General features: G+C 34.7%; 1 protein-coding gene across 2 annotated transcripts in view; it reads left to right on the top strand.

Moving 5' to 3' along the window:
* Positions 1 to 20,000, top strand: part of LOC136837527 (neurotrimin-like) — a 195,884-nt gene that overhangs the window by 93,059 nt on the left and 82,825 nt on the right. For both annotated transcript variants that reach the window (XM_067102374.1, XM_067102373.1), the window contains exon 4: positions 9,107 to 9,238. In XM_067102374.1, coding sequence (XP_066958475.1) covers positions 9,107 to 9,238 — 132 coding nt within the window. The remainder of the gene's footprint in view (positions 1 to 9,106; positions 9,239 to 20,000) is intronic.

Genomic DNA, 20,000 nt, shown 5'->3' with positions numbered 1-20,000 from the left:
CTCCGTCCGTCCAGTCTCTCTCTCTCTCTCTCTCTCTCTCTCTCTCTCTCTCTCTCTCTCTCTCTCTCTCTCTCTCTCTCTGTCGTTTCTCGTTTCAACTCTCTCTCTCTCTTTCTCTCTCTCACTTCTCGTTTTTCGTTCCTTATCTCTGCAGTTTCCATAAAGATTACATTTCCTTTTGATTTGATTGAGTAAATGGAAATACAAACATTTTCATTTACAATGAAAACGAATGCTATAAAAATGCATTCATTATATAAGTGAATAATTATACAGTTGTAACTTGCTTGCGATGTTGCTATGCCCTAATAAGCACCAGCCGCTTAAGCTTTAAGAAGCGAGCATTTATAGAGCAGTTAATACAAAGACTCGGCTGGGAATGACTTCACCGTTAAAAATTGCCATATACTGTTCTGTTGCCTTGTTGTAGCCGTCGGCACCTGCAACTTGTAGGTGTCCTCAGTTGGAAACCAATTACCACTTGATAAGTCTGGGTCTTGTGACGAAAACAAAACAGGAGAGTAAAAAGTCTAGGGTTATTTGGAAATTGATAGGCCCCCCTTCAAAATAAGAAGGCCTATAACTGTCTGCAGAAGTAGATGATATGGAAGACTTCCAGTCTAGTTGGTTAGAGTTCCTAGAGAATTGGGTAATTCTATTTGAAGTTTCTCTTTGCCTCCGCTTAGCCAGGTATTAGGGGATTATATTTTGCAGGCTCCACTCTTTCGGACAAGTTTTTAATGCCATAGTAGCTTTCTACAGCAGTCAGGTCGAATATTCTGGAAGATACATCTTTTAGACCTTTGTTGCGAGAAACGAAGAAGGACATAGTCAGTGAGGATGAAATAACAAGACTGAAAACATTGCATTGTTCATACAATACTCTCTTTTATAAAAACCTTTTCTGGTAATGTCGTCCAGATCTATAAAAACACACTAAATATAATCGATATCTTCTTGGTGCCAATTAATGGATAAAAATACATCCCTTAAGGCTTGGTAGCGAGAAACAAAGCAGGATAGTATCAATAAGAATACAATAATACAAATTCAAAACATTTCATATTTGATACAATATTCAATTTTATAAAAAAAAAGCTTGTGGTGTAATGTCGTACAGGTCATTAAAAATACAATAAATATAATCACTTCTCCTTGCAGGCAATTGGATGGGTGAGAATGCACCTCTTAGACCTTTGTAGCTAGAATCGAAACAGAGTCGAATTAATGAGAATACAATAATATAAAATTAAAGCATAGTATTGTTTATGAAATATTCACTTTTATACAATCCTAGTGGTGTAATGTCTCCCAGATCGTTATTTATTGTACATAGCAGGATAGTATTATTGATAATAATACAACACAAAATTAAAATTAATGAGAATATAATGTCACAAATTTAAAACATTGTATTGTTGATAAAATAGTAACTTTTATAAAAGCCTGGTGACGTAATGTCGTCAGGATCATTAAAATGCACTAAATATAACTAACTTCTTCTTGCAGTCAACACAATAGTCGAAGTATTACAGTACTCAGTATTACAGTACCGTCATTATTTTCCAGCCAGTTATAGGCTCTGTCATCATCTAGTATCAGTCAGAAATCCATCTCTGGACGTAATTCCATGAAAGTCAAAAGTTCCTGAAGTAATTCTTCCCCGTTGGTTTTACGAAGAAACTATCTGCAAAAATAAGTTAGAAAGTTATCAGAAGAACGTAGCCTTGCCTCAAGTTTTCGTTTTTTCATAGATGCGAGTTAGTATCAGATCTGCTCATTGCATGTTAGGTTATGTGTGGGCCTTTACCTATGGAATACAAAGGTTGAATAATAATAATAATAATAATAATAATAATATCATCATCATCATCATCATCATCATCATCATCATCATCATCATCATCATCATCATCATCATCATCATCATTCAGTGACCCTTTGAAGTTATTGTAACAGTTCAGATGGAAACATATACAGTACAGTATGTGTATATATATATATATATATATATATATATATATATATATATATATATATATATATATATATATATATATATATGTGTGTGTGTGTGTGTGTGTGTGTGTGTGTGTGTGTGTGTGTGTGTGTGTGTATTACAAATGCCAAGCTTTAGGTAAACTTTCCATACTATCATCAAACTTCTGGATAGATGCTAATCACCTGTCAGTCCCACTCGAGCTCAAATCTAAATTGGTTGTTAACAAAATGTTTTGAAACGCCCCTTCAATAGTTTTGCTTAGTCGGAATGTAATATTCTTTAGTGAGGAGATTTCAGTATTGCATTCAGTGACGTAGGTGGCTCTTAGGGGCTTCCGTTACCTCATCATGTTCTTCTCCGTAGGGCGGGTAGTGCCGGCAGTGCACCTCATGCGGTGCACTGTAAGCATTACTTAGGGATCTTTGCAGCGTCCATTCGGCCCCTACCTGCAACCCTTTTCATTACTTTTACTGTACTTCCGTTCATGTTCTCTTTTTCTTTCATCTTACTTTCCACCCTCTCCTAACAACTGATTCATAGTGCAACTGCGAGGTTTTCCTCCTGTTACACCTTTCAAAAGTTTTTACTGCCAATTTCCGTTTCAGCGCTGAATGACCTCATAGGTCTCGGCGCTTGGCCTTTGGCCTAAATTATATATCCTATTCTATTCAGTCGTCGAATCTGTCGAAGTTATTTAAGAAAGATGTAATGAAACAGAAAGCTGGTTTGATGTTCCGAGAAGAACATTCTTTGGTTTGGGGAGGTGCGGTGGATGTCGTGAGATGACGTAGGCAATGCCTTGGAAATTTCGTTTTCCTAAGATGATTCTATATTGATATTGATTTCGAAGCTAAAAACTGGCAAAGCTTTGCAAGGTAAAAGTTTTCAAAAGAACGAGGATAAAAATTATGTGAGTAATTAAGACTAAATTTTCTGACTGAGGAGCTCTGATGATAACTTGTTAATTTTCAAATAATTGTAATGTTGACCATACTCAAAAGCAGCAAATTTAACAGATTTTTAAACACTTTCCATATATCTTCCATGAAGAATTCCCCTCATAGAATATGTAATATATAAATGAGAAAAAGCTTTTTATTGGGCAGCCAGGTTCATTCCATTTTTTAATGTAAAGATGCAATTCTCTAGCAAATGTAAAAGCTTTAGGATTATTTCAAAATCAAACCAATCAAACTTGGGCACATAACTAGAGGATAGTTCAGGCGTCTTTAAAACTTTGTATGTCACTGTTTTCATTTTCTTCAACCACATTGCCACCGATTTTAAGGAACTGGGAAAAAAGAATTATTATCAAAATTTTTATAAAATATTATAAAATAGTTGGCTCACTTTATAAGTCTAATACTAAGATTTTCTTCGTGAAAGATGTGCCATTCTTGAGCTAAAAAAATAAGGTCTTTTCTGTCGAATGCGTCAAAGATCTGAAGGGAAAACATGCAGACAATAAAAAGATCATCAACTAGACAGCTGGCATTTGTTCTTATGTTCAGTGTCTATAATTTTTACTATATTTAGCATTTAAACTCTTTAAATTACAGAAAATCTAAAATGCTGAGTATATATGGTCAACAAAACATTATGATAACAGTTATTTCGGAATTAAAGAGCACTTTCCGTAATTTGTATCAGATTTCACCTTCTTTGAGTAATTGAAGACATTAACGAATCTCAGGGCATTCAGGTCATTTCGAAATCTCACCGTTTGACCTGAAACAACTGTACGCCCGGACCTACTGTGATTTCGGTGGGCCTAAAATTTGGTTATTTTCTAAAAAATATATAAATATATTTTCATGATTGTTGGCTCATTCTAAAACACTAATAGCCTAATATTGCTTTCAGCTTATACATTACTGCCCTAAAACAATTCTCCCTGTACTTTTAATTATTTATTTACACTTTAGATATTTATTTATTGATTTTTTCATTTATCTTTGTTTTCTGGTAAGAAATCTCTTCTTTCTGTATTTCCTATTATCTTCTGTAATTTCCTTCAAGTGAGCTTGAATTCCAAGTCAATGGGCCCCATAGGTCTGGTCCATATGAATAGGGTTCATGTTGTGGGTAATAATAATAATAATAATAATAATAATAATAATAATAATAATAATAATAATAATAATAATAATAATAATAATAATAATAATAATAAAAAATAATAATAATAATAATAATAATAATAATAATAATAATAATAGTAATAATAATAATAATAATATTAATAATAATGTAACAGGTTAACCATATGTCGCAAACAAAACAAATTTAATGTTAAGAATTTTAAGCATTTTGGCATAAAAATAGGCTGAGATCCCTCCTATTGATTTTAAAATAGAGACGAAAATAGGAAACAGAAATTAATGCTAATTACCAAGAAATATTCTTCATCGTATGGAATAGGGTGAACATAATCTCGGACCATAATTACTGTAAATAACGCTCACCATATTCATTACCATAATTATTCCAAATATTGTTCACCATATTTAGTTCCATAATTACTGCAAATAATTTTTGCAAAATTCACGAGCATAATTACTGTAAATAACGTTCTCTACACTCCGTACAGACACTGGATGAGAGAGAGAGAGAGAGAGAGAGAGAGAGAGAGAGAGAGAGAGAGAGAGAGAGAGAGAGAGAGAATGGTAATAAAATCTCATTCATAGAAATGAAGAAACGACAATAAAAAAAATAGAATGTTCGAGAGGGTAAAATGAAAGAAAGCAAACCACATTTGTTCTATTTTTATTTCAGCCGAATAAATCAGTTTTTCGTATCGCAAATCTTTATGTGGAACCCTGTCCCGACTGACCTTCATGGTAAAGAATTAGGACAAATCTTTATTAATTGTCAACCGACATTTGAATTTTTGCTTCATGTAGCTCACCGACAATGTATTGTATAGACTGTAAAAGTTTGCCAACAAATCAAGTTTGACAGCCTGTACAAGTCATTTAAGGTCACTTAAGGGTCCCCACTTGGCCTGAAGGTCACTTAAGAGTCCCCACTTGCCCTTAATATCTCTTAAGAGTCCCCACCTGCCATTAAGGTCACTTAAGAGTTCTCCACTTGCCCTTAAGGTCACTTAAGGGATACCACTTGCCCTTAAGGTCACTTAAAGAACCCCCACTTGCCCTTAAGGTCACTTCAGGGTCCCCACTTGCTCTTAAGGTCACTTAAGGGCGCCCCACATGCCCTAGAGATCACTTAAGGACCCCCACTTGCCCTTAAGTCACTTAAGGGTCCCCACTTGCCCTTAAGGTCATTTAAGAGTCCCCCACTTGCCCTTAAGGTCATTTAAGAGTCCCCCACTTGCCCTTAAGGTCACTTAAGGACCCCCTTTGCTCTTAAGGTCACTTAAGGGACACCATTTGTCCTTAAGGTCACTTAAGGGTCCCTGCTTGCCCTTAAGGTCACTTAAGGGCCACAACCACTTGCCCTTAAGGTCACTTATGGGCCCCCACTTGCCCTTAAGGTTACTGAAGGGTCCCCACTCGCCCTTAAGATCACTTAAGAATCCCCACTTGCCATTACGGTCACTTAAGGGTCCCCCACTTGCCCTTAAGGTCACTTAAGGGTCCCCCACTTGCCCTTAAGGTCACTTAAGGGACACCACTTGCCCTTAAGGTCACTTATGGGCCCCCACTTGCCCTTAAGGTTAATGAAGAATCCCCACTTGCCCTTAAGATCACTTAAGAGTCCTCACTTACCCTTAAGATCACTTAAGAGTCCCCCACTTGCCCGTAAGGTCACTTAAAGAGTCACCATTTGCCATTAAGGTCACTTAAGTATCCCCCACTTGCCCTTAAGGTCATTTAAGGACCCCCACTTGCTCTTAGGGTCACTTAAGGACCCCCACTTGCCCTTAAGGTCACTTAAGGGCCGCCACCACTTGCCCTTAAGGTCACTTATGGGGCCCCACTTGCCCTTAATGTCACTTAAGGGCCACCACCACTTTCTCTTAAGGTCACTTTGGGCCCCCACTTGCCCTTAAGGTTACTGAAGAGTCTCCACTTGCCCTGAAGATCACTTAAGAGTCCCCACTTGCCCTTAAGGTCACTTAAGGGTCCCCCACTTGCCCTTAAGGTCACTTAAGGGACACTTCTTGCCCTTAAGGTCACTTATGGGCCCCCACTTGCCCTTAAGGTTACTGAAAAGTCCACACTTGCCCTTAAGGTCACTTAAGGGTCCCCACTTGCCCAAAATGGTTAAAATATGGAGACAAACGCAGAGGAGATGAAATATGATATCAACTCTGAATTTGACAATTTTCAACATCAATTTACTGTTATTAATCTTTGACATATTCAGTATTTTCTGCTTTCGTTTAATTTGATATTTATAGATTCCTTCAAATTTACCTGTATAGTATCATCCAAGTCTTATTTCATTTGCGTTTTGATTCGCAAATTGAAAACCACTATAAATCTAAACCCATTGGGAATGTTAAAGTTTTTGAACCATCACCGGAGGATAATGTGTTCTTTTACTTCTATTTATTGGGTTTTAAAGAAATATTTAATGAATTCCTGAGAACAATTAACGTAGTATCCAAACTATGAAATCTTACCCCACGTCTAAGGGTCTGTGACCTTTAGAAGAGGGTCAAGGTTATTAATATTTTTCTTCTTGGGTCGAAGTTATAAGATCAGCAAGGAATCCTATACCGCACGTATAATCTGTTCATGTATAGAAATGAACGGACAAATTACATGCAAAATGCCATGAATGTAATGCAACTCTTTTCCCTTAGAGTAAAGCCAGTTATATTTAATGGTTTTTATTTTATTTACTCAGTCATAATTATTAGAAAATAAGAAAAAAATACCATTATGGAAATGTCTGAATAATAATAATAATAATAATAATAATAATAATAATAATAATAATAATAATAATAATAGTAATAATAATGTTGACGGCAAAAGTCCATCATATTCACAGTGGATTACAAACTGGCATTAGCAATACACACGTCTCTATTATGAACGATGTTCAGATTCCATTTGGTTGATATTATCTTAAAAAAAAGGGTGATTCTATTTCCAGATATTTTGAATGAAAATTACAACAATCGCATGTGCCAAATCAGGATATTTTTAAATCCCAGCCAAGCATTCATTGTTCCAAGTATTACGACACTGATTTTTATTAGAAGTTTCAAAATCATGAAAAAGATTATGGGACCAGTTTTGAGGTTACCTGCATCACCCCGTGATATAAAACACGAACATTTTACTGTTTGAACAAATAATAACTGAACACAGCAGCCAGCTATATTTTTGCCACCGTCCTGAAATATGTTCCAGAAAAGCCGCGCACATCAAGAGAGGCGCCATTTGTGTGAGACTTGAACACATTTAAAACGCACATAAAATCTAGAGAGCAAATTGAAGTTGAAGCAACTACAAACAGAAGTGGCATCATAGAGATGTAACGTGCCAACCCTGATGCTTCCTAGTTTATTCCGCATTCATTTCCCTTGCAATCACTCGCTTTTTAAAGGCACTAACGTCTCTTGCGCATGCTTTTTATGAGAAGACTCTGGACAAGGCGGAATTAAGACCAAGAGAAAACGCAAGAAGAATAAGGAAAATAAGCTTACGTGTACACGTCACGATTGTGAAATATTTCAAAATAATATGCAATATGCAGTGTGCTCTCATCAAGAGACGTGAGATCGGTTGATTGGGCTGTGAAACGATGCAAAGGGGTTTTAAAAGCGCAGGTGATACGGGATGCGCTCTTTAAATACGAATTATACTACTCAAAGGAAAAAAATGATATTGCATATTATTTTGAAAACATGATACAGTCAGTAACAGAATAACATTTATAATTTATGGCATATATATATATATATATATATATATATATATATATATATATATATATATATATATATATATATATATATATATATATATATATATATATATAATATATATATGTTTGTATGTATATATGAATATGTATATATATATGTGTGTGTGTGTGTGTGTATGTGCGTTGGTGTGTATTAGCCTTATCATTAACTTGTACGAGACGTTTTTACAATTTCAAATATCAAGCTGCAAATAACCCATTTATATAAAATTTACTTATCCTCTGGAATAACTTGCACCCATACGGAACTGTAAATAGTAAATGCCCCTTCCCCGACCAAGACTTGATCCCACGCCTTTTATGATAAAGAATTATCATGATAATAGTGTAATCTATTCCCAAGACAAACTGTGGCCAATATTTAACCTTATAGCGAGGCCAATAAGCTCAGACGATACTAAAACCAAAACGGTGCCTATGCAGATTTATCTTATTTTTAGACTCTTGAATTTCTCATATTATTTCTCCGAACATTCTGAGGTAAACATCAGACTTTTTGCAGATTAGCAGATGATTAACGGTTGTTTACTTTGCTTTTCATATTTTAGCCCTTTTTCAGAGGGAGAGAGAGAGAGAGAGAGAGAGAGAGAGAGAGAGAGAGAGAGAGAGAGAGAGAGAGAGAGAGAGAGAGAGCAAACGCAAGGCTAAACACTCAAAAAAACAGAACAGTTGGAGAGCGTAAATTTAATTTTATTGGAAATTACTTTTGGGATGTATAGTAAAAGTATATATATATATATATATATATATATATATATATATATATATATATATATATATATATATATATAATATATATATATATATATATATATATATATATAATATATATATATATATATATATATATATATATATATATATATATATATATATATATATATATATATATATATATATATATATATATATATATATATATATATATATATATATATATATAGGGAGAGAGAGCTCAAGGCTAAACAATCAAAGAAAGGAACATTTGGAGAGCAAAAATTGTCTTTTAGTTGAAATTACTTTTAAGATATATAGTAAAAAAACAGAGAGAGAGAGATCCGTTTGAGGATATCAAGAGAACGTGGAATTAATGCTATTATTTGCTTTCACCCATAGTTACGATCCATTGTTGTTTAAAGTTAAAGATATCAAAGACACTTTTGTTTACGCTAACACCAACTTCGTTGTTGCCCTCAGAGAGTTTCCTGGATTCGCAACAAGGACATCATGCTGCTCGCCTTGGCCGATCAAGTCATCGCAAAGGACCCACGAATCTTCGTAACGCACTCGGGGCATCCTGACAGCAAGGAATCTCCAAGGCACTCTCAGGTTAGGTCCGGAATTTACTCTCTCGTAAGGACTGGAAGTTACTCTCTGGTAAAGTCTGGAAATTACTCTCTGGTAAGGTCTGTAAGTTACTCTCAGGTAAGGTCTGGAAGTTACTCTCAGTTAAGATCTGGAAGTTACTCTCAGGATAGGTCTGGGTTACTCAGGTAAGGTCTTGAAGTTACTCTCTGGTAAGGTCTGGGAGTTACCCAGGTAAGGTTTGGAAATTATTCGCAGGTAAGGTCTAGAAGTTACCCCCGGGTAAGGTCTGGAAGTTACTCTCGGATAATATCTGGAAGTTACTCTCAAGTAAGGCCTGAAAATTATTTTCTGGTAAGGTCTGGAAGTCACTCTCAGGTAAGGTCTGGAAGTTACTCTCGGGTAAGGTCTGGGAGTTACTTTCGGGTGAGGTCTGGAAGTCACCTCTAAATTTCGGTAGTTGCCTTCATTGTCTCTCTCTCTCTCTCTCTCTCTCTCTCTCTCTCTCTCTCTCTCTCTCTCTCATATTTTTTTCTAAGACTTTATCGTATTTTATTCAGTATGAATAGGAAAATCTTCATTGTTTTCTTTGGCGCAAAGGCCAATTGAGTGAGCTATCCAATGCCCTTATCTAACCCTTCCATAAAAAAAAAAAAAAAAACACGAGAGGGAAGATAACGGCTGGGGTTCTTTTATGCATGTAGGCAGCGAAAGACGAAGTACCTCCCAGAATGAGGGGGAAGTATTAGCTGTTTTCCCCTTTTAGTTTTGTTAAAAATGTGCATGGTGACTGAATGAGTGAATTAATTTTTTTTAAGCCATCTATCCTAATTACCAGAATGGGCTTCATGAAAATATGCCAGGTATGTTATGGACTAGAGTGGGTTTGTTCCCTTAAATTTCAAAAAAAAAAAAAAAAAAAAAAAAAAAAAAAAAAAAAAACGAATAAACTGATTATTGAAGAACATCAAGCAAACATTGATACCATAAAACTGATTAAGGAGATGTGCAGTGTCATGAAAACTAGGAGGTAGAGGTTTCCAACCATATCTCCTGGGTTATGAATATGAAACCTGCCGGTGATGATTTTCTGAAAATAAATGTTCAAATCAGAACACTGCCTTTAATCGTGAGCGTTTGTTTAAGCCATAATTACTTCTGACAGAAATAAAAAAAAAAGCTACTAGAGTTAATAAAATAAAAAGTAATAGATATATGTTATTCATAAAACAGATTTTCAGAGAATTCATAACAGTTTCTTGTTTTGCTGGCACATCAAACGTACAGAATTTAACAAAAATATGAATTAAATCAACAAACCTTTAGGGTTTAAAATACAGCAAATTACAGTAAAAAGTATACGATAGAAGTGATACTGCAAAAAAAAACTTACACGGCAAAGAGAATTTTGACAGAAACACCAAATATTAATAGAGTGGTAATGTCAGAATGAATCAAGAAAGAAAAGTATATACAAATGCCCATGAGTGTGTGTTGCGTTGGGATGATTATGATTTAGGATGTGGGAAGATGGGATGGGTAAAGGATTTAACTGACCGTAGGATATCTCTTGCCTGCTTAATACATCAAGGGAACTTAGCCTAATGAAAACCAGAATATGGTAGATAACAGATATTCATCTGTGGGTGTTGTCCATCCAGGAAGCCCACGGCACATCCAAAATGTCAGTTTACCCATCAGGTTTGTTCCAATAATGGTTGTATACACAGCAATAATAATAATAATAATAAAGTTGATACTTCCCTAATTGTCCTTGAAAGTTAGTAAATTTCACCTTACCAGACGATCTCAAAAGTCATCCTTCCGGAATAATACATTTTAAAAGTTTTCTCTGAAATCCATTACAATTATGCTTTAGTTATGCGAGTTGTTTGTTGGAATTTCCCGAATTTTCTGAAATGCGATATCAGACAAATCCATGACATTCCCTACCGTTCAGGAAACAGTTAAACAGGAAGTGACGCTGCTCGTGTCAGTCAACGAATCTTGTATCTGCAGTGAACGGAAGGTATTGTCTTGGACTGATCTGAAATCGCTCTTTAGAAAATTCAGGTAATTTTAACAGCTTTTATAACTAAGGCATAATTCAACTGAACTTCACTGGAACTTTCAAATTGTAATGTTCAGGAAGCGTGAATTCTGAGATAGTTTGGCATGGCAAAATTTGCTGACGTTCAAGGACAATTAGGTAAGCGCCTACTTATTTATTATTATTATTATTATTATTATTATTATTATTATTATTATTATTATTATTATTATTATTATTATTGTTGTTGTTGTTGTTGTTGTTGTGTATACAACCAATGATATAATAAACAAAAAGGACTATTCATTTACTTAATATCCTTTCAGAGTAAAGAATTGCTCTGTTTGAAAAAAGAAACACCTTTACCATTATACCATACCTTTAGTAAAATAGTGTGGGAAATAATTAAAAACTGACAAATAAACAACAAATGTCTTTACATAAACAACGTCTTAAAAGAAAGGGGTAACTAAAGAAATAAGTTGGGAGAGTAGAACTCTTAGGAAGCTTTACATCTTTGAAGGTCACATGTCTCAACTTTTCACCGCAGTAATCTCCATTAACGGAGATATCATCATGCCTCATCAGAATATTACTATTTGTGCTGAGGGAAACAAGCACACACACACACACACACACACACACACACACACTAACTGTAATGAAGCGAACATGAAAGATCCTGCGTCATGGAATATTCTACATAGAAGATGACTTGGATAGACTTATTGTTGTGACACTCTAACCCTTTATTGAGAAAATAAAATCTAAAGCTCTAACACCTCTCGGATCTAGGACTCTGTGGACATGCACAAAACAGAGCAAAATCCTAAACAAATCAGAACTAGAGTTCTGAACACACTGCATTATTACCATCACCTTTGTGAATTTAAGATTCACCTCAAACTGAGTCTAGCACTAAGGCAGTATTTTACGGCAGTATTATGTAAGCGGTATTTCAAGTCTTGTACATTTGTAAATCCGTAATTTCAGCTTTACAGACTAAAATCTGATTACCTTCAAAATTATCAAGAGATTCTTTTACTGTCTCAGTAGTTGTGGAAATTTGCTTCAGTTGTGGTCATTTTTGAAAACCTGCGAGTCTCAAAGCTAGGTTAGAAATTCTACTTCATACTGCTCGGAAGGTTGCTTTTTGTTCTTTTGAATAACGATGGCTTAGTAAAATTGGTTAGCATTAATGGCAAACAAATAAATTAGGCCTGATATGAGCGCTGCTAAAATGTGCATGGAAATGGAGACAGGATAATTATTACTTCAGATAAACTTTATAGATTTTAATAAAAAAAATTGAATCTGTAGCTCGGGGGGAAAAACATATATGATAAATAAATCACAATAACCGATAAAATTTACATAAATAGTTTTTTATAATGATTGGCATCCATCGTATCTATGAATTGGTCTTCTGTATTACTGGAAGCTTTAAAGAAACTTTTGACTGTGAATTCGGGATTTACTTGTGTGCAACTAGTCATCTTTTGACAGGTTTATTTCCGGACTTGTAGTTTAGTATTTATGATCACGTCTTAAAAATAATAATAATAATAATAATAATAATAATAATAATAATAATAATAATAATAGTAGTAGTAGTAGTAGTAGTAGTAGTAGTAGTAGTAGTAGTAGTAGTAGTAAGGAACATAAAGCATGTGTTGCAGATTACAAATGTGTACCAGATAATAATAATAATAATAATATAGTAGTAGTAGTAGTAGTAGTAGTAGTAGTAGTAGTAGTGGTAGTAGTAGTAGTAGTAAGGAACGTAAAGCATGTGTTGCAAATTACAAATGTGTACTAGATAATAATAATAATAATAATAATAATAATAATAATAATAATAGTAGCAGTAGGAGTAGTAGTAGTTGTAGTAGTAAGGAACGTAAAGCATGTGTTGTAAATTACAAATGTGATACTAGATAATAATAATAATAATAATAATAATAATGTAGTAGTAGGAGTAGTAGTAGTAGTAGTAGTAGTAGTAAGGAACGTAAAGCATGTGTTGCAAATTACAAATGTGTACTAGATAATAATAATAATAATAATAATAATAATAATAATAATAATAATAATAATAGTAGTAGCAGTAGGAGTAGTAGTAGTAGTAGTAGTAAGGAACGTAAAGCATGTGTTGCAAATTACAAATGTGTACTAGATAATAATAATAATAATAATAATAATAGTAGTAGTAGTAGTAGTAGTAGTAGTAGTAGTAGTAGTAGTAGTAAGGAACGTAAAGCATGTGTTGCAAATTACAAATGTTTACTAGATAATAGTAATAATAATAATAATAATAATAATAATAATAATAATAATAGTAGTAGTAGTAGTAGTAGTAGTAGTAGTAGTAGTAGGAGTAGTAGTAGTAGTATTAGTAAGGAACGTAAAGCATGTGTTGCAAATTACAAATGTGTACTAGATAATAATAATAATAATAATAATAATAATAATAATAATAATAATAATAATAGTAGTAGTAGTAGGAGTAGTAGTAGTAGTAGTAGTAGTAGTAGTAGTAGTAGTAAGGAACGTAAAGCATGTGTTGCAGTTACAAATGTGTACCAAATAATAATAATAATAATAATAATAATAATAATAATAATAATAATAATAATAATGAGGAACACAAAGCATGAGTTACAGATGACAAACGCGCACCGGATTCCAAATCCAATTTCATACCCAGTAATAAGCCTCGTCTGCCTTCCTTCCTCTTTTAATGAAAAACTTTCCACTAATCCCAACAAGTTGTTATTTACCATAATGACCCGGGTTACTTTTCCGAAGAGTTTATATTAACTCGGCTCGGCAAAAGGTATTAAATTCCCCGGAGCAAATACTCTAATTCATTTTAACTTGAGCGAAAGGCAACTCTTGAAACTCTAAACCGTGTTTGCTGAGGCCGTGGTGACTTTATACCGACTGCCCATAAGCTCTGTAACTTCAGCTGAGGCAACAACAAGTTTTTGGGTTGACAAAAACTTCTGGAACCGGAGAAGTTTCGCCGTAAACACTCTCCACCGGTCCCCGTTTTTTTTTTTTTTTTTTTTTGTATGTGTACATTTTTTGTGTGCGTGTCTTTTTATCATTCGTTTCACGGAAAATTAGTGAAGAAATGAACTTAGGTTGTGCTTTGGACTTATTTCATGATACGACTGATGATGGGAATTATCTGTTTTTGAGCATAGATACATCATTTGAAATGCTGCTTCGGTGAAAAGCAACACTTTTCACCTTTAGTAACCTTTATGTTATTGCAGATAAAATTGAACAAAGATAAGAAAGCGTGCCATATCTTTAGATATTAATGCTAAATTGTTCAACTTGTATTAGGGAAAGTTCAGCTATGTCTGTTTTTCACCAATGATGTTTTCTATTTCATTTTCAGTTTTATTATATTTTGTTTTTCTTCAGAGGAAGGAGTAAAACATTAAAAGTTACCATTACTGACAAGACACGTTATATCTTGGTGAAGAAAAATAACTCTGTTTAGTAAGTAATCTCGAAATATGATCTTAATGTCGCCGCGATAAAAATCATAATGTAGAATTCTTTGAAAAATTAATCTTTCTCCATCTATTCTATCTAGCTATCTATCTGTTTTCTATCTCTGTTTTTAATTAAAGTGAAGGAGGCTCTCTCAGAATCCCGGAAACCATTTACCTTGTAGAAGTTCGAACTTAATTTCAGCCAACGAGAAATATTAATTTTCCGGTGTCGGAAATTGTTTTTCTTTCCCATGAAGTAATATCAGACTGAGGAAAGATTTTAGACTGTTTCGAGATCTCTATAAACTTTGGTATTCTGACTGTTACGTTGGAGATGAAAACGAAGAATATCATGTATCGTATTTCGGGGGTTTAAGTGTAAATAAGAGACTTCAACGCCCTTGGGTGAGGAATTTTCCGGTGATTGGTGGATAAGCCTCTCTCTCTCTCTCTCTCTCTCTCTCTCTCTCTCTCTCTCTCTCTCTCTCTCTCTTGAGGTCACCAGCAATCACATCCATCTGTTCAGTTCATTTACTGTCGTGGTAGTGAGAGGTACAACCTGGACAATACTGCCCTGAAGGTTGTGGACCGCAAATCAGGAAGATATATGTCCTAATTGTCAGGTGGGCCTTTTCTGGAGCCAATGAAAAATTCAAGCCCTTCACTCTAAAAGAATGCCAAGAAGCGAAATCAATATTATTTTTTCCACCCTGGATGATGCAAAAGCCACCAGTTAGCAAGGCATGAGGTTTATAGCCACACACCTTGCAATGCCTTTACTTGAAAACAGAAAAGAAGAATATAATACAATCATTCGGTCCTACTATTCAAGGATGAAGAGTAAAGGAGAGAAACTTGGATATTTTTGGCAAGTAGCGAAATAAAGGTGACAGAGCGCTGTGTAGGGACAGGTAGGGCAAAAAGTGGTAGCATCTGGATGAGGTGAAAAGCCCAAAGCCTGGGCTTTGGATAGCGCGTGTAGTGTCAGGAAGACTCTGAGGATGGTTGAGAGAGTTCAGATGTGTTACTTTATGGGCTACAAAGTTAGGAATGAGTATGGGAAGAGAAACAGTTGCAAAAATGAATGCATATGATCAAGATTCGAATAGATACGGATGAGAGTAAAAGAGAAATTTTCGGGAGTCTAAATCTATGCCTGACTGTGTTTGGAGAATGTGAGAGGGTGGCCGTGCTAGGTGACTTAAATACAAAGACGGGTGACAGTCAATGAGAGTAGAGAGGTTATATGGGAATATCTGAAAAATGCTTGCTGGCTGAAACATATGGTTTCTATAGAAGTGTGATCATGTGTATACTTGGGAAAGACAAAAATCTTAAGTTAAAGTTTTCATTAGACTATGTGTTAGTAAAGAATATGCTGAGGAGATACTTCATGGGTGAATCGTTGGATGAAGTAAAAGTTAAGAAGTTAAAGATTAAGTTGAGAAAGAAGCTATGAAACTGTGACTGTCAATGTAATTAAGTAAACTGAGTTTGAGAGAAGCATATAAGGAGAAAGTTATTCATCTATGAAATAAAGTTACAGGCATGTAGGCAAAAGGAGTATGCAATGAATATGTAAAATTTCATGAAGGAGTCATAGTGGCATTGTAGAGTGTTTGTGGGTTTAGGAAGGAACGAGAGAGAAAAACTGTATGTCGTGAGATAACAAAATGAGAGATTAAGTGAGGGGATAAAAAAGTTTATTTGAGGTGCAGTTATGCAGGAGGATGGATGAGATAGTCAAGATGAAAGTAATGCAGGAAAGAGGAAAAGCTAATAAAAAAAGCTATGAAAGAACAACAGAGAGGATATAAAGTAGTCTTACAGAGAAGTAAAGGCGAAGAGAAAGGTTAATAAATGAAAGGGACTTAGAATAAGAGATGTAAAAGGAAGAAGGAGGCGGAGAAGACCTAAAAGATGACGGATAGATTACAAGAAAGGGGCCACTGGAAAGGAAGAGCCTTAATTTCCAAGAGGTATGAGAGTTCGTCAAAGATAAATGGCGCAGGGTGTATGAATGGGATTCGATTTGCTGTTGATGATTCTTCTACAAAGGCATACGAAGACTTTAATGATGTGGAAGTTCAGTGCAGAAGAGATTCATGCACAATTTAGCCATAAGACTTTTCTAGGTCTTATAGCTGAAGAAGAAGAAGAAGAAGAAGAAAGACGATCGCCGGGCCATCATTTGTAAATATGAACTCTCTAGTATTAACAACAATGGATGAGCATTTTAGTGATTTAGCTGAAGATTTTAATGGTACAGAATCGAGAGAAAATAAAGATTTTATAGAACAGTTTTTTCAAACTTCAATGTAACGTATGGAAATCATCTGTCTAGTATATCTGATGAACTCAAGAGGCTCCACAAGATGTTGAAAACATTAACAAAATAAGAATAAGAGACCAAAATTTGATTTTATTTATATATACACATATATATAATATTATATTTTATATTATATATATATATATATATATATATATATGTATATATATATATATATATATATATATATATATATATATATATATATATATAATGATATATATATATATATTTCACCAGAAGACATGATTCATGATACTGAATCCAGTAAGGTAAATACATGATAAAAACTTTATTTCCAGCCAGGCGAATTTAATTAGGAAAACTTTACGGGGTTCGTTAAATTGTTCTTTACAAGCCTCTTGTTATGCCGAGTTTTTATTCATAAAGAAAGAGAGCTCTAGTCCATATTTTAAGTTCACTGTTGCATTCACATTTCAAATAACAGATAGAGACAATACGGTTATTACAAAATGTGATGAGAGGCGTTACTATGTATAGAATACCTATTGAATGCATTATATTTAAGTGGCTTTACTCATTGTCTCTTTAACTCTCCACTTCCGCAGAGTGTATATCGTATGGCGGAAGACCGATGCACAAATAGTAAGCGGAATTGCTGGCGCAGCTGAGCTTTTATTGGCGTTGAATTTCGAAATGCCTAAAGATCACCGAGAATTGAATTAATGGACGACACCAATTCGCTTTGTTCAACTCTATTTGAAGTGAGGAATCTTCTCAATCCTTCACATGAAACAAAATGGAGCAATCTTTGCAATAAGCCCATACATCATATATGTATCGAATACCTATTGGCTACACTCATTTGTATCTTTAACTCTACACTTACGTAAAGAACACCCTGACAACTCTATACCTAGTCCACAATTGCAAGAGAAAGGAAATGAAAACTGAAGGCAAGAGTAGAAAATTGAAAAGTATGATGTAATCTTCATACTAAAGGATTTTGAATTTTCCTCATATCCCAAACACCCACGTTGTCTTTTCATTTCAAAATGCTCGGAAATTACACTAATTATTTGTGTCAAAAACTGTCCTTTTTTTTTTCTTTTTATGCAAACGCATGCCTGTCACTTGAAAAAAAGCAACACTAAGTTTTTTTTTTTTTTTTCACACGGGTACATCACGATTGTGTCTTTAATGCGGTGTTCGGAATTTTGGGAGCTTACTTTTGACTTCTCTCTCTCTCATAAGAACAAACGCATTATTTACCATTTCCCATCCGTACCAAGAATTTTTTGACCCAGTAAAAGTATAAATTTTTTCCGCAATATTCATCTACATATGAATACCGCCTTGTTTTGATTTATGTGAATATACCGTCCCCCGAAAAACGGCGTCTGTGTTTTTATTTACAAATGGCCCACTTTTTTGCGATTTATGGCGTGTCTTTGTTGAGTAATGTGCGCCTATTTCAACGTGGCGGTTTTATCCGGCGTAAACTGTTTCTGACTTTCTCCTGAATTATGGGGCCCTTCCTCGAAGGCTATGAGATAGATTCATGTCTATAAGATTGGTCGCTCGCGGAACTCCCGGCCAGCGCCTATACCTTTTTCATAGCATATTTTTTTTTTTTTTTTTTTTTAGGTCCTTCGCGTTCGTTTCTCCTTCCTTCTTTTTATTTCCTCGACCTTTTTTCGTCATTTTGGTTTCATTGCCTGTTCTTTTTGTTTACCGTCTTTACTCTCTTTCTTGCATGCTACAGTTCTTTCTCGTCCATTTTTTCTTCCGTGTTTTAATCTCATCGCCTTTTTTTTTAACATGTTTTGGTTTCATTGCCTCGTTTTCTTATTTGTTTACCTTCTTCATCCTCCTTTATTCTTTAATCTTCACGAATCTTTTTCCGTGCCTTTTTTTGTCCTGCCTATTTTGCTCTCTTTTGGCCTTTTTTTTTTTTTTTTTTTTTTTTTTTTGTTCAAGTGTCCTTACCTACTTTTCCTTTTCCTTCTCGTTTGGGAGCCCTTCCCTTATCGTCATCCTATTTTGATAACGTTTGGTTTGTGGAAAAACTTAGGATTCTTATATAAGCTACATTTGGAGAAGCAGGTGCGACAACTCCTTTAATTATAATGAAGACAAGTGACTTTCATACGAAGAAAGTGAGGGCGCGTACAAGGAGAAAATGGATGAGTTGTAGCCCCCAAATCATAGGCTAGGGTGGAAGGATAAGGAAGGAGTAGATGAAGATTTAGTAAAATTCCATGATGGAGGATTACAGTGATAAGGGAAGTGTTTGTAAGAGTAGGAAGGGAGGAAGAGATAAAAAGAGTAAATGGCAAGATGAGTAAATGAGGAAATGAAAGCTTTAATAATTAAAAAAAAAAAGATTCATTGAGGTACATATACATGTATGGCCAAAGAAGAGAAGATTGATAAGGCAGTCAAGAATAGAGTGAAAATTAAAAGAAGGTATATAATAAGAATAAATGGGTGAAAATGGCTGACAATATTTGGAGAATAAGCCGCTGTTTTACAATAAAGTAACTCTGAAGAGAAAAGTTAATAATCAAATGGATCTCAGGTCAAAAGAGAAAATATGGGCAAATGATGTAGTTCCCAGTCAGCGGAGTGAGTATTATGCATATTTAGTGAACGTGGAAGACGGAGTAGAAGCAGATCAAAAAGTTAAAACACTGGAGAGGGGTTAGAAAAAGTTGGAGAATGCATGTCCGAAGTAATCAGAATTTCTCAGATGACTTCGCTCATCGAGATCTAAAAGATAGTGTGTGGATATCTCGGTGAAGTACAGTTGAAGATGTAGGGACACTTAAGAGATTTAAGAATGAACACACCAGGATTGTGCGGGAAGGTGATGCTAGCGTGTTCAACAGCTCACCAGGGTGTGTAAGGGATGTGTGACTGTACAGGTGTGTA

The sequence above is a fragment of the Macrobrachium rosenbergii genome, chromosome 59 (genome assembly GCF_040412425.1).
Source record: "Macrobrachium rosenbergii isolate ZJJX-2024 chromosome 59, ASM4041242v1, whole genome shotgun sequence".
Lineage (NCBI taxonomy): Eukaryota > Metazoa > Arthropoda > Malacostraca > Decapoda > Palaemonidae > Macrobrachium > Macrobrachium rosenbergii.
Note: the sequence above shows the minus strand (reverse complement) of the source record. Positions and strands in the feature narration are given on the sequence as shown.